At 38.7% G+C, this 14418-nt stretch overlaps 1 protein-coding gene across 1 annotated transcript in view; it reads left to right on the forward strand.

Annotated features, from left to right (window-relative positions):
* The window catches only part of ARID4B (AT rich interactive domain 4B (RBP1-like)), a 180619-nt gene that overhangs the window by 53792 nt on the left and 112409 nt on the right, over positions 1 to 14418 (forward strand). The window contains exon 6 of the mRNA XM_006868585.1: positions 11088 to 11179. Coding sequence (XP_006868647.1) covers positions 11088 to 11179 — 92 coding nt within the window. The remainder of the gene's footprint in view (positions 1 to 11087; positions 11180 to 14418) is intronic.

Raw genomic sequence — 14418 nt, forward strand, 5'->3', positions numbered from 1 at the left:
AGAGGACCCTAGGACCATCAAGAGAGGAACACACAAATAGAATGCGGGACCTTATCCAGAGAAGTGGCAGCGCCAGAGATGGAGTCAGAGATGGGGGCATCGAGAGGGGGAGCGGCTGAGGATTCTAGATTCATGGACTAAGAAGAGAAGGACTTAGAGCTGGTGGCCAGGAGCAGACTTGCAGAATGTGCCCTTTGGAGATGTAATTTATTATATATGCCTGGGAGGGTTTTTTTGTTTGTGTGTTTTAAAAAAAAATGCTAAAGTGGATAAAGAGAAATGCTTTTAACTGATGGTATATGGAGGGGATTATAATCAATGTAATGAAACAAGTTTTATGAATGGTTGAATGTGATGTGCCCTGTAAACTTTCACTCAATCCACAATAAAAACCTTAAATTAAATAAAATAAAATGTTGGAAGTCTACCTATTATGTCTTCTAAGGAGCATTCTCGTTGTACTTCTTCCAGTACAGATTTGTTTGTTCTGGCAGCCAGTGGTACTCTTACTATTCTTCTCCAGCACCATAATTTAAATGCATTCTAAGGTCTTCCTTATTTGTTATCCAACTGTGAGCTTCATATGAGGCTATTGAAAATACCATGACTGTGGGAAGGAGCACTTTAGTCCTCAAACTGAAAGCTTTGCTTTTGAACATTTTAAAAAGAGGTCTTGTGCAGCAGATTTGCCTAATGCGATATGTTGTTTGATTTCTTGACTGCTGTTTCCATGAGCTTTGATAGTGAATCCAGGCAAAATGAAGTCTTTGACAATTTCAGTCTTTTCTCCGGTTTTTATGTTGTTATGTATTGGTTCAAGGCTGAAGAGTTTTGGTTTTTCATGTTGAGATGCAACCCATTCTGAAAGCTGTGATCTTTGATCTTCATCAGTAAGTATTTTAAGTCCTCTTCACTTCCAGCAACCAAGGTTTTATCATCTCCGTATTGCAGATTGTTAATGAGTGTTCTTCCCATCATGATGTCATATTCAGCTTCTTGAATTAGGTACTCAGCATACAGATTGAAAAATATTGTGAAAGAAGACAACCCTGGTGTACTTTTTCTGATTAGAAACCATTCAGTGTCCTCTTGTTCTGTTCAAACGACTTCCTCTTGGTCTGTGTACAGATTCCTCATGAGCACAATTCAATGTTCGATAATACTCATTCTCAGCAATATTTCCCATAGCTTGTCATGATGCACATAGTCTAAAGCCTTTGCATAGTCAATAAAGCACAGATAAACATGCTTCTGGTATTCTCTGCTTTCAGCCAAGATCCATCTGGCATCAACAGTGATATCCCTCATTCTGTGTCTTCCTCTGAATCCATCTTGAACCTCTGGCAGTTCCCAGTCAGTGTACTGTTGCGGTGATTTTTAAATTACCGTTAGCAGAATTTTACTTGCTTGTAATATAAGTGATATTGTCCAGTGATTTCAGTTTGGAATTGGTGCAGATTTGTATTTCATGTGATTTCTTGAGTACTGCTTCCATGAGTGTTGATGGTGGGTCCAAGCAAAATGAAGTCTTTAGTAATTTCAGTCTTTTTTCCGGTGGTGAGGATATTTGTTTCGTACAGCTCTTCTAATCAATTGGCCAGGTAGCTGTCTACCAGATTTCTTGGCATAGATGAGTGAGTGCCACCAGTACTTCATCAGTTTGTTGAAAGATTTCAGTGTGTATTCCATCAGTTCCTGGAGCCATGTTTTTCGTCAGTGCCCTCAGTGCTGCATGGACTTCTTCCCTCAATACCATCCATTCATGATCATATGCTAACTCTTGAAATGCTTAGACATCGACCAACTCATTTTGGTGCAGTGATGCATATTCCTTCAGTCTTCTTTGCATTTCTTCTGTATTATTCAGTATTTTACCAAAGAAAATCCTTCAATATTGCAAGTTGAGGCTTGAATTTTGTCTTCAGTTCTTTCAGCTTGAGACATGCTAAGCATGTTCTTCCCTTTTGGTTTTCTAATTCCAGATCTTTGCACATTTCATTATAATATTTGACTTTCTTTTCTTGAGCTGCCCTTTGAAATTTTCTGTTCAGCTCTTTACCTCCTCATTTCTTCCATTTTCTTTAACAGCTCAATGATGAAGAGCAAGTTTCAGAGTCTCTTCTGATACCGATTTTGTTTTTTTCTTTCTTCCTTGTCATCGTCGTCGTCTTTTTTTTAAAAGTTTTTATTGTGAATTGAGTGATAGTTTTACATGGGAGAATATTGGTTTAAACTCATCATTTCATTGCAATGATTACAATCTCTTCCATACATCATCATTCAGCAGTATTTTCTTCTATTACCACTTTTTTTGCGGGGGGAGTGGACGGTTGGGGGATGTACACAGAAACACTCAGGAATATATAATCATTTAAACAACCAAAGGGCACATTTTGAAAGTCTGCCTCCTGGCCGCCAGTACACAGCCTTTCTCTTTGCATGAGTCTGGAGTCCTTCGCTCGCTACTCTATCTCTGCCTCCATCTCTGGTGTCATTGCGTCTCTGGATAGGGTCCCACATTCAGCTTCTGCTCTTCTTCCTTGATGGTCCTGTAGTCAGTTCCTGGACTGGAAGATTTAACTATTTTCCTGTTTTTGTTATAAAACTTCCATCTTTTCAGTTGTGACAGTCGCAATTAGTCATAATAACAGTTACTCACTATTGAAACATAAGAATCTTATCCCCATCTCCTTTCACTAGACCCATCTAGACAAGATGAAAACAATTCAATAGGGATTCTCCGCACTCTCTTAAACTAAACTCCCTCATGAAAACTTGTAAGTCAGTCACTTTGTGCCTTTATAGATCCCATTTTAGGTAGTCATTGTCTAAGTTGCCCGTCCCTGTCAACATTGTATAGAAAGGGGATAGGATTGATACTTGAAGACTCCTTCGCTCTCAGTTGATATTTTGAGCTACTACATCCGTAAGTATAGGTCAGGTTCATTAAATTGTAATTGTAGCAATTTACACTTGTTGCTTTTATCAAAAGAAATTTTTTTTTTAAATCTTGTCAAGTTCTGATCATCAAGCCATTGAGGTTAGGTGAAATGAGTACTATCTACAAGTTTGGGCAGTCTCGTACGTCTCCTCTCTTCTCGCTCTCATCCCCAGGTCAACGGGAGTCTATGGAAGATAGTTGAACTCAGCTCATATCTTCATTGCTGCCTTTCCCCTTCTTCCACTCATCAGTAGCCCAAAGTGGTAACCAGCAATCTTGCATGCCTGCTCATGTTTTCCCTTTGAGTTTCAGTCTTGGAAGGGGGTTTCTTTCATGTTTTTGTTTAATGACCTTTAGCTTTCTTCCTGTCTGATGTTCTTGATGCCATCCCACGACTCTTCTGGTCCTTGGTCTTTAGTGTCAAATGCATCAAATCTGTACTTCAGATGATCTCTAAATTCAAGTGAGATATATTCAACGTTGAATAAGATGAGCTCTGATAACATAGTGGTTATGATGAATCCGGCTGCGAACCTTAGGGCCAGCCGTTCGAAACTATCAGTTGTTCCACAGCAGAAAGATGAGGCTTTCTGCTCCCATAAAGATTTACAGCCTCGGAAACCCTGTACAGGGTCACTATGAGTCGGAACCGACTGCACGGCACATAACAACAATATTCAAAGTAATATTTTGGGTCTTGTGGACTTGTTTTAATTTTCTTAAGCTTCAGCCTGAATTTGAGTATGGCAGTTGATGGTCTATTCCACAGTCTTCTTCTGGCCTGGTTTTGGCTGGTGATACGGAACTTTTCCACTGTTCCTTTCAACAGATGTAGTCAATTTGATTTCTTTGTGTTCCGTCTTTTAAGGTCCAAGTATCTTTTATGCTGTTTTAAAAAGGTATTTACAATGAAGAAGTCATTGGTCTTGCAAAATTCTATCATGTGGTCTGTAGCATCATTTCTGTCACAAAGGCCATATTTTCTAACTATTGATTCTTCTTTGTTTCCAACCTTTGTATCCCAGTCATCAGTAATTATCAATATATCTTGATTGCAAGTTTGATCACTTTCAGATTGAAGAAGTTGGTAGAAATCTTCCTTTTCATCATCACTGGCTCTAGTGGTAAATGTGTGAATCTGAATAATAGTGCTGTGAACTGGTCTTCTTGCGGCGGTTATGTGCCATGGAATCGGAACCGACTCCTAGTGACCCTGTACAGGGTTTCCAAGGCTGTAAATCTTTACGGGGATCTTCTTTGAGGCATATGGATATTATCCTATCACAGATGACATTATACTTCAAGAGAAGTCTTGAAATGTTCTATTTGATGGTGAATGAGATGCCATTCTGCTTTAATTCGTCATTCCTGGCGTAGTAAACCATGTGATTTTCAGAAACAGTATATCCAATACCAGTTCATTTCTGCTCACTAATGCTTAAGGTATCGATGTTTATGTCTTCCATTTCATTTTTGACAATTGGAAATTTTTCCAGATTTATACTTTGTACGTTCCATGTTCCAATTATTAATGGATGTTTGCAGCTATTTTCCCTCATTTCTCACCATCAGCAAATGAAGGTCCCTAAGGCTTTGCTACATTTGCGTCTTTTTGGTCAACTCTACTTCCTCAGTTGTGTGCCTTGTATGCTGAGGGGCTGTCTTCTGGCACTATATCTCACAGTAATCTGGTGCTTACCGTGTTTCACTGCTCTTCATAGGGTTTTCAGTGGCTAAACATTTGGAGGTAGTCTCCTCCTCTTTTTTCTGAATCTGTCTTAGTCTGGAAGCACAAATGAAGCCTGTCAAACATGGGTGACCCTGCCAGCATTCAAAATACCTGTGGTACAGCTTCCATCTTCACTGCAACATGAAAGCCACCACAGTGCGACAAACTGAAAGACAAGTGGCATCGGTGATCGTGGCTGTGCGCTTACCTATTCGTTTCTCAGTTCTCTTTTCTCTAGGATGTATGCTTGGGAGATGAATTGCTGGATCAAATGTGGGATCCACAAAAAATTCATGGAAAATATATATTACGGAAAAACTGTGCATGGATATCAATATTTATTTGCACCAAGTAAACTCCTACTTGTTAAAACATATCTGAACAGCATCCATTTTGAGACATTTAGGAAAGGTTAAACATCAGTTTGTAAACAAACTCTGTCACAGGAATATAAATTCTGGTAAAATTGAAGTAAGAACAAACATCAAATTTCTGTTTTAGGAATATTTGTAGGGACAGTGCTTCAAAGAAATCATCGCTTTTAAAATGGATAACTCATTTTAAGAGGGAACAAGATGATCCTGAAGATAAAACCCATAGTGGCAGATCATCCATATCAATTTAAAAGGCGACAATCTTGAAGAGGACCAATGATGAACAGCAAAAGAAAAAAAAAAGCCAACACCGTAGACATCTCATTTGGATAGGATTACACAATTCTGGCTAAAAGATTAAACTTTCCACTCCTGTGTTCAGATCAGCTTAAGACAAGCACAGAGCTTTCAGTGGAAATTTTAAACCTCTAGGATCAAGATCCTGAGGCATTTCTTTGAAGAATTATGACAGGATATGAAACATACATGGTTTTACCAGTTACAGTCTTAAAGACAAATGCAATGACTACCTAGAGGTAGAAGATGTCCAGTCAAAACAAAAACACACCAGTCAAGAGCAAAGAGGGAAAGGCAATGTTTTCTTGGGATGCTGAAGACATTTGTTTGCTTGTTGACTTTCTGGAAGGCCAAAAAATCATAAAATCTGCTTACAATGAGAGTGTTTTGAGAAAGTTAACCTTAAAGTTAGCAGAAAATGCCCAGGAAAGCTTCACTAGAGGCCTTTCTCCATAGTGAGAATGCTCTTGATATGCCTCTTATCAATAAGGCCAATTTTCCTGCAGTTTTGAGGGAAAATCAGTAAGCATCCACACTACAGTCCTGATTTGACTCCTTCTGATTTCTTTTTTCTTTACCCCCTAATCTTAAAAACCGTAACAGGGCACCTGTTTTTCTTCAGCTAGTAACATAAATAAGATTGCATTGACACGGGAAAATTCCCTGGTCAGTTTGAAACACAATCTCAGTGGTTCAAGCTTACCAGCTGCTTCTTGGAAATCCTATTCAGAGTCACTGTGGGTCGGAAATGACATGACGGCATTTAACAGCAAACATTTTTCTTCAATTAGTAATATAAATAAGACTGCATCGACATGGTATAATTCCCAGGACCCTCAGTTTTTAAGGTATGGATTATATGACTTCTATCACTGGACTGCTCACCATAAGGTTATCTGTTCAAACCCACCAGCCATTCCTTGGTTACCCTTTATAGGTTGCTATAAGTCGGAACTGATTTGACGGCACTTAGCAACAGCAATCATCGCTTACAAAACTGTCTTGATGTTGATGAGCTTATGTTGTGAAATAAATGATTTTTAAAAAATCAGTCCATTTTCCGTTAGCATTTTGAAGTCCTCTTGTATTGCCAACATTTTAAGGAAGTTCCATACTACTTTAGTGGTTGTACCATTTTATAGTTCTACCGTCAGTGTGTGAGACTTTCATTTTCATCAGTATTTGAGAACTTTGCTGTCATTGCTGGGCTAAGAGTCTATGTCATTGTTGTTTTGATTGGTATCTCTCGAATGTCAACAGTTCGAAACTACCAGCTTTCCTGTAAAGAGTTACAGCCTTGGAAACCCTATGCAGGGTTGCTATGAATCGGAATCGACTCCACGGCATATAACAATAACAAATAGTTAATTGGGAGTCCTAGTGTGGTGCTGTGGGTTAATGCACCAGACTGCAAAGACAGATTGAACTGCAAAGTCGGTGGTTCAAGCTCACCAGCTGCTCCTCAGAAACCCTATACAGGGTCGCTATGGGTTGGAACCGACTCATTGGCACTTAACAACAATAACAACAATAATTTAATTAGAGAATCCTGGTGTGGTGCTGCCTGTTAATGCCCTGGTCAGCAAAGACGGTTTCAACTGCAAGATCGGTCCTTCAAGCTCACCAGCTGTTACTTGGAAACTTTATACAGAGTTGCTGTGGGTGGGAACCAATGCCACGGCACTTATGAACAACAATAGTTAATAAAAGCTTGTTCCTGGGTCAGGCTCCCTGCTGGCTGCAGCCACCTCCCCTGGGCTCCTCCTCCGTCACTGTGGTGCCAGCAGCTCTCTGGCCAGAGTCCCCGAACTCACGCTGTCTTTGTCATCCTCTGCATTGGATCACCAGTGAGCCCCATGCGGCTGTGGATAACCAGCCCTGAGATTACCACCAAGGACTTAAAGGAGAAGGAGGAGGTTGTGGAAGAAACAGAAAATGGAAGAGATGCACCCACTAATAGGAACAGGAGGCTAACAGTGAGGAAGAAGATGAAGATGATGAGGATGATGATGTTAACACCAAGAAGCAGAAGACCGACGAGGATGACTAGACAGCTAAAAAGGAAAAGTTAAACTTAAAAAGGTCACCATGACCTATTCACCCTCCACTTCCAGCCTCAGAATCTAAACGTGGTCACCTCCAGTAGAGAGTCCCACCTCCCACTTTGGGCAGCGCCACCTGCAGATAACCCGTGCTTACCACCACCCAACCAAAACCACAGTGTGAATCTACAACAGGGGAGAAGAAAGAACCAAAAGTTCCAAGGCCCTGCTTTTTTCTTAAAAGTATTTTTAAAAGGAAATTTTATTTGTATTTTTTATTTACATTTTATATTTTTGTACATATTGTTAGGGATCAGTCAATTTTAATGATCTTAGATGACCAAACCAGTCTCTGGAGTGGTCTCTGTCCTAATTCTAACTTCACTTGTGGTGTGACCATCTTCATTGTAATCTCAAAGGACGCAAAAACATTGTTAAAACAACAACAACAAAAATTTCAATGTTACTCCAAGCATTCTAGTAACTTTTTGTGCATGCAGTTAGCTGTACTGTAAGTTGTTGGTTTGTACGAGATGGCTAAAACAGGCCAAAGATAAAAGGTTTCTTTTCCTTTTTTGGCCGAGGGCCTGTTTGATGCATGTGTGAAACGGTATTGTCTAACAATAAACTGGAATTTTATTTTGCTGAGTTATCTAAAAAATTTTTAAAAAGTTAGAGAATCCTGGTGTGGCGCTGCAGGTTAGGGCGCTGCAAAGTCGGTTCGAACCATGTGGTCTGTAGTTTAAACTTAACAGTGGCTTCTTGGAAACCCTATATAGGGTCGCTGTGGGTCAGAACCAACTCGATGGCACTTAACAACAACAATACTTAATTGAATTCCTGATGTGGCATTTTAGGATAAGCACTGTACTGCAGACTGCAAGGTCATTGGTTCAAACACCCATCTGCTGCTCTTTGGAAACCATGTACAAGTCACAGAAACAAGTCAACACTTACCAAGAAAACAACAATGTGTATTGCAACTCTCTTCATCCCTTGTACTTTGGACATAATAAATAGCAGAAACATGTAAAAAGCAGAAGGGAAAAAAAGGCCTTCAGTGGTTTGGATTGACTCAGTGGTTGCAACAATGGGTTCAAACACAGCACGATTATGAAGATGGCGTGGAATTAGGTTCAGATACAGCAACAACCATGAAGATGCCATGGAATTAGGTTCAGACACAGCGACGATTATGAAGATGGCGCAGAATTAGGTTCAGACAGCGATGATGAGGAAGATGGCATGGAATTAGGCACTCTCGTTCTGCTATACATCGTGTCACTATGAGTAGGAATCCTCTCAGCAACTCCTAACAATATCATATCAACAGTAGCTAAAGATGGTGAACATTTATTTTTGTGTTTATGTCCACCTAAATGTCTTTTATGGTAACAGATGTGTTGCCCATTTTTGATTGCTTGTCGATGAGTTAATGGAGTTTTTAATAAATTTTAGAGATTAGCCCCTTGTCAGATAGGTCATTGCCAAATTTTCTGTTTTGTAGTTTTTCTTTTTACATTTTTGGAAAAGTCTGTTGATACACATGATTGTTTAATTTTTAGGAATTCCCAGTTGCTTCGTTTATCTTCTGCTGTTTGTGTTATTTTGGTTATGTTTGACAGACTAATTATATTTTTAAAAAATTAATCTCTAATTAGGGTCCCTAATTTTTTCTTTCATGGTCTGTATGTACAGTTTTAAGTTTTACGTTTAAGTCTTTGATTCATCTTGAATTCGTTTATGTATAAGGTGTGAGGAATTTATTCGGTTTCAGTTTTCTACAAATGAATATACCGTTTTACAATCACCATTTGGTAAAGAGACTGTTTCTTCCTCCTTAATAGATTGTGGCCCTTTGTCTAAGGTTAGGTGTCCATGTTGTTGCTTTTAAATGTCATTGAGTCCTTGTAAATGGGTTCCAAGGAGCAGTTGGTGGGTCTGAACTGTTGACCTTGTGGTTCTCAGTCCAGTGCTTATCATACAGAGACACCACCAAGGATTCCATTAGATGTCCAAAGGTGGATGGATTTACTTCTGTGTTCTACATTCTGTTCCATTGGTCTATATGCCTGTCACTGTACCAGTACTAGGCTGACTGCTGTGGCTGTATAGTAGGTTTGACATTGGGAAATATGAGGCCTCCTGTTTTGTTCTTCTTGCTTTTCAAGACTTTTCTTTTCTGGGGATCTCTATTTTCCATACAAAGGAAAGAACTAGGAAATCTTCATGTAATCTCTTTTGGCTAGTAACTTTTTCCTATATTGTAGTTTTACAGTAAGTATCTTTAATACATTTATATATACTATATATATTCTCAGCATTATTAATATTGCTTCTTTTTGCATTTTAAGGCATTGTTATTTCAGCAAGATTACCTCAGCTTTTAAAATAAAAGTTAAAAATAGATCTTTTAAATCTTTAGTTTTTACTGAAATATCTGGTCTTTAAACCTAAGTTGATGGATACTCCTTTCTTATAACATCTTGGTTTGTAACTGTGTGAACCCCTGTATCATATAAAGAGTCTTTTGCCCTCAGTCCCCTCTTGACAGTCTTCCTGTGATGTGTAGTTCCCCAGGCTGACTGGCTGTCTGTCTGTGTTTTATGCTACGGCTCTGATTCATAACCATCTTGGATAAGTTTTCAGTGTTCAGGGAATTAAAGCAACTGGGATACCATAGTATAATACTTTAACTTTTTAGATTTCTAAATCTTTAAAGGAAACAATGTAAAACAACAAATAGTGTCTTATATTGAGCAATGGAGTTCTGGTGTGGCACTGTAGGATAAGTACTGGACTGTTAACCATAAGATCAGTGGTTCAAATCCACCGGTGCTCAGCAGAAACCCTATGTAGGATCGCTATGAGTCAAAACCAACTCAGTGACACTTTACAACAACAATATTGAGAAGTTAATAAGCGAGTCATTGGGTAATCTCTTTCCTTTTTGCATCCATCCATCAACTAATCTCTCGCTTCGGCATCATTGGTTTCACATGGGGTTTGGGCCAAAGGGATTATGAAGTGTTCAGTTTATTATCTGAAGTAAATGTTCACTGTACATATCAAGCAAACTATTGAGTGCTTAAGATTTTTAAAGGGAACGGGGATTAAAATACTCGACTTAGAAAAAGTGTATGTTCACATTTTCTTTAATAAACGTTTATTATAGAAAATGTTTGCAAATATAACCTGTGTAAAAAGCTTTTCTTAGTAATTGATGCTAATCCTAATCATAGTGACTTTTGTTTCTGTTCTTTAATAAGAATTCTACCTTACGGATTATGATTCCTTTATACAAAGAAAATTTGAGTTGCAATTCGATCCAATTTAGGATTTAATAAGCAGCTTCTTACAGACTGGTGTTTTATCTCTCACATCTATATTTCCACTGAGTGGTTATTGTTTTGTTTTATATTGTATTCATTCTTAGAAGTCCATCAATCTTCAAATATGTAATGAAGTAATTTAGAAATAACTACTAAATTTATTTTCAGTATATTTTTTCCAATAATGGGCTTGCTTATTTTTATTCTAATATCGTTGAAACTGGAGTTTTTGTTAGGAAAACTGCATTTTAGTCTTTCTTGGAAAGAGTTTTAATGTCAAAATCTGAGCATATTCTTAAATTGGTTTAGCTTAAAAAGGAAAAATAACTTGCAAAGTCATAACTGTTGATGGGTTTATGTTCTTACCCACAGACATTAGACCAGCTCCCCCTCACCAACCCTGAACACTTTGGCACTCCAGTCATAGGGAAGAAAACAAATAGAGGAAGAAGATCTAATCATATGTAAGTCCGTTTTAATAACTGTTAGTTGTACCTGAATTAATTTCTCCTTCTAGCATCTTAATAGTTAACATTTTAAATTGTAATCTGTAAATGATAACTGGATCTAATAGTAATTTTTTAGCTTACAGTAATTTCAGACTCTTTAACATGGTGATGGAGTCCTGGTGTGGCGCTGTGGGATAATGCCCTGGACCGAAAGGTCACTTGAACCACAAGGTCAGCAGTTCAAATTCACCAGCTGCTCCTCGGAAACTCTATACAGGGTCACTATGAGTCAGAATCGACTCGCAGACACGTAATAACAACCACAACATGGTGATAGAGGTGCTCTGTGCTAAGTTTCCCCCCATTTCTCCTTGTGTGTATCTTGACACTATAGTGAAAATGTGACTAGTCGATATTTTCTGAATGCATCCTTTGTTTTCTTGATTTTTTTTTCTGTATTGAATACTTCCCTTCCCGGTCATTGTCTTACTCATTCTTGAAGTCCCAACAGAGATGCTTCCATCTTTATGTGAACCATTTTGTACCACCTCACTCTTCCCTTATAGCCAGATACATTTTCTCTCTTCGGAACCCCCCAAATTCTACGTATTGGTCTGATCTCATAGACAAAATTTCACTTCGTATTACCTTTCTAGTGCTTGCTTCCCAACCCTCATAGTATCTATAATCTTCTTGGTGGCAGGAGCTGCCTTACTCGTTTTTTTGTCTCTTCATAATTCGGAAACACTCTGCACACTTAGAATATCTCTTTCCTTGTAAACATATGTTAGCTCCAAAGGACCCTAGATTACAGGGTCATGAATCCAGGGGCTTGTGAGATTTCAGGCCCTGAGAGATACATAAGGGACAGAGGGTTAGCATGCTAGGCTTCTAACTAGAAGATGGGCACTTTGAATCCACCCAGAGGTTCAAACCTCAGAAGGAAGTCCTAACAGTCTGCTTCCAATCGGCCTGTTCCGATGCACGTGTCATTACCACGTGTCAGAATCAACTCAGTAGCAACCCGTAGGGATAAAGAAACAATCTTCAAATACTTCTGGGACAAAAATCAGTTATTGCAAAGGCCTGAGAGGCAGAATGATCTCAGACTTCTCAGTAGTAACACTAGGTTTTAGTGTGCAGCAGGTTGCAGAATGGAGGCGGAGTCAAGGAAGCTTAATACAATGGAACATGGTGGGGGAGGGGGCTAAGGGTGTGATGAGAACAAATCATAAGAAAGAAAGTTTTATAGTAAAATACTATTTGGCTCTGTGGTGTTAGTAGTATTACATAATCATAAATAATAGCTATGAATTGGTTGCTAATTTCACAGTCAGCAGTTCGAAACAACTGTTCTGCGGGAGACAGATGAGGCTTTCTGCTCCCATAAAGATTTACAGCTTCAAAAAAAAAAAAAGATTTACAGCCTCGGAAATCCTGTACAGGGTCACTATGAGTCAGAACCGACTCCACGGCATATTATAACAACAACAATTAAAAACCAGTGATACAGCTGTATTAGTAGGATGTGGAACTACTATTAAATATAAAAATTAAGTCTTCATACTAAGAGGATGTGAATGCAACAAGGTCTAAAATTTAGAAATCAAGAAATATCACCATGAGAATTTCATTTAGAAATTGGTAGCATATGTCAGAGAAAAAGCTGAAAGAGTTAAAAGCACTTGCTAAAGGACTTGAAAGGGATGGGACAGAAGATGTATTTTGAAATATCAGTTACTTTGAGTTGAAACTTACTTGACAACAACAAGCCCAAATATGCACTTTGCTTGGTGGAAGTGAAGAGAACATGACATACTTATAGATGAAGATCCAACAATACAGCCTTCAGTATGAATTGTACCTCAGTGTAAAGAAAACAAAATTCCTCACAACTAGACCAATCAATAATATGATAAACAGAGAAAAGATTAAAGTTGCCAAAGACTTCATTTTGTTTGGTTCCACAAGTAACAGTCTTGGAACCAGTAGTCACGAAATCAAATGATGTGTATTACCTTAGGCCAATTAGTTACAGAAGCTCTCTTTAAAGTGTTCAGTTAGCAAAGATAGCAATTTGAGGACTAAGATTCGCCTGACTCAAGCTGTGGCATGTCTGGTCATCTTATATGCATGTGAAAGTTGGACCTTGAGTACAATAGGAGAATTGATACATTTGAATTTTGATGTTGGCAAAGCATATTGAAAGTACCGTGGGCTTCCAGAAGAATAAACAAATCTGGTTTGGAAAAAGTATTGCCTGAATGCACTTTGGAAGTAAGGATTGTGAGACGTTGTCTCTAGTACTTGAGACATGGGAGTCCTGGTGTGGCTCTGTGGGTTAATGCACTGGACTGCAAAGTCAATTTGAACCTCAGGGTCAACGGTTCAAGCTCACTAGCCGCTCCTCGGAAACCCTCTACAGGGTTGCTATGGGTAGGAACCGACACTACTGCACTTTAGAACAACAACTATTTTAGACATGTAATCAGGAGGTATCAGTTCCTAGAGAAAGATTTTGTACTTGGTAACGCGGAAGGTCAGTAAAAAATAGGAAGACCCAATGAAATGGACTGATACGGTGGCGGCAGCAGTGGGTTCCAACGTGGCAAAGATTGTTAAGACGGCACAGAACTGGGCAGTGTTTTCATTCTGTTGTGCATAGGCTCATTACGAGTCAGAACTGACTCAGCATCACTTAACAACACCGTGAAGCCCAAATACTCTCAAAGTGACGATTAAAGATTGAGTTGGATTATTAAAAAGCTCTGGTATAAGTAAATGCTTTCATTCAATATACAGAAGCAGGTATTAAATCTAATTGTGACTGAGTTTCAGTGCTAGAAGTTGGTATGCAATTTCTCATATGTTAATTTTAGCCTCAAACCCATTAAGATAGGGATGATTTTTTATACCTACTGGAAATAGGGGATGATGGCCTTGGAGACATTAAGTGACTAATCCAAGGAACACGGAAAGGAAAGGACCAACAGTGGAGCTTCCTTTTGTTCCATAAGCATTTTCCCATTCAGTTAATTTCCTCTTCTCTGTTTAGATGGACTACTTCCATCTCTTTGCAAATTACTTTTTTTTTTTAATGTTTTATTGTGAATTATGTGATTGTTTACATGGGACAACATTAGTTTTACGTTCATCCTGCTGTATATCATTTCATTGCCATGGTTACTGTCCACTCCATGCATCATCATCCAACAAAAGGGTATATCCTACAAGCCTGTCTCTAACACCCCCCC

Source organism: Chrysochloris asiatica, unplaced genomic scaffold (genome assembly GCF_000296735.1).
Source record: "Chrysochloris asiatica unplaced genomic scaffold, ChrAsi1.0 scaffold00119, whole genome shotgun sequence".
Classification (NCBI taxonomy): domain Eukaryota; kingdom Metazoa; phylum Chordata; class Mammalia; order Afrosoricida; family Chrysochloridae; genus Chrysochloris; species Chrysochloris asiatica.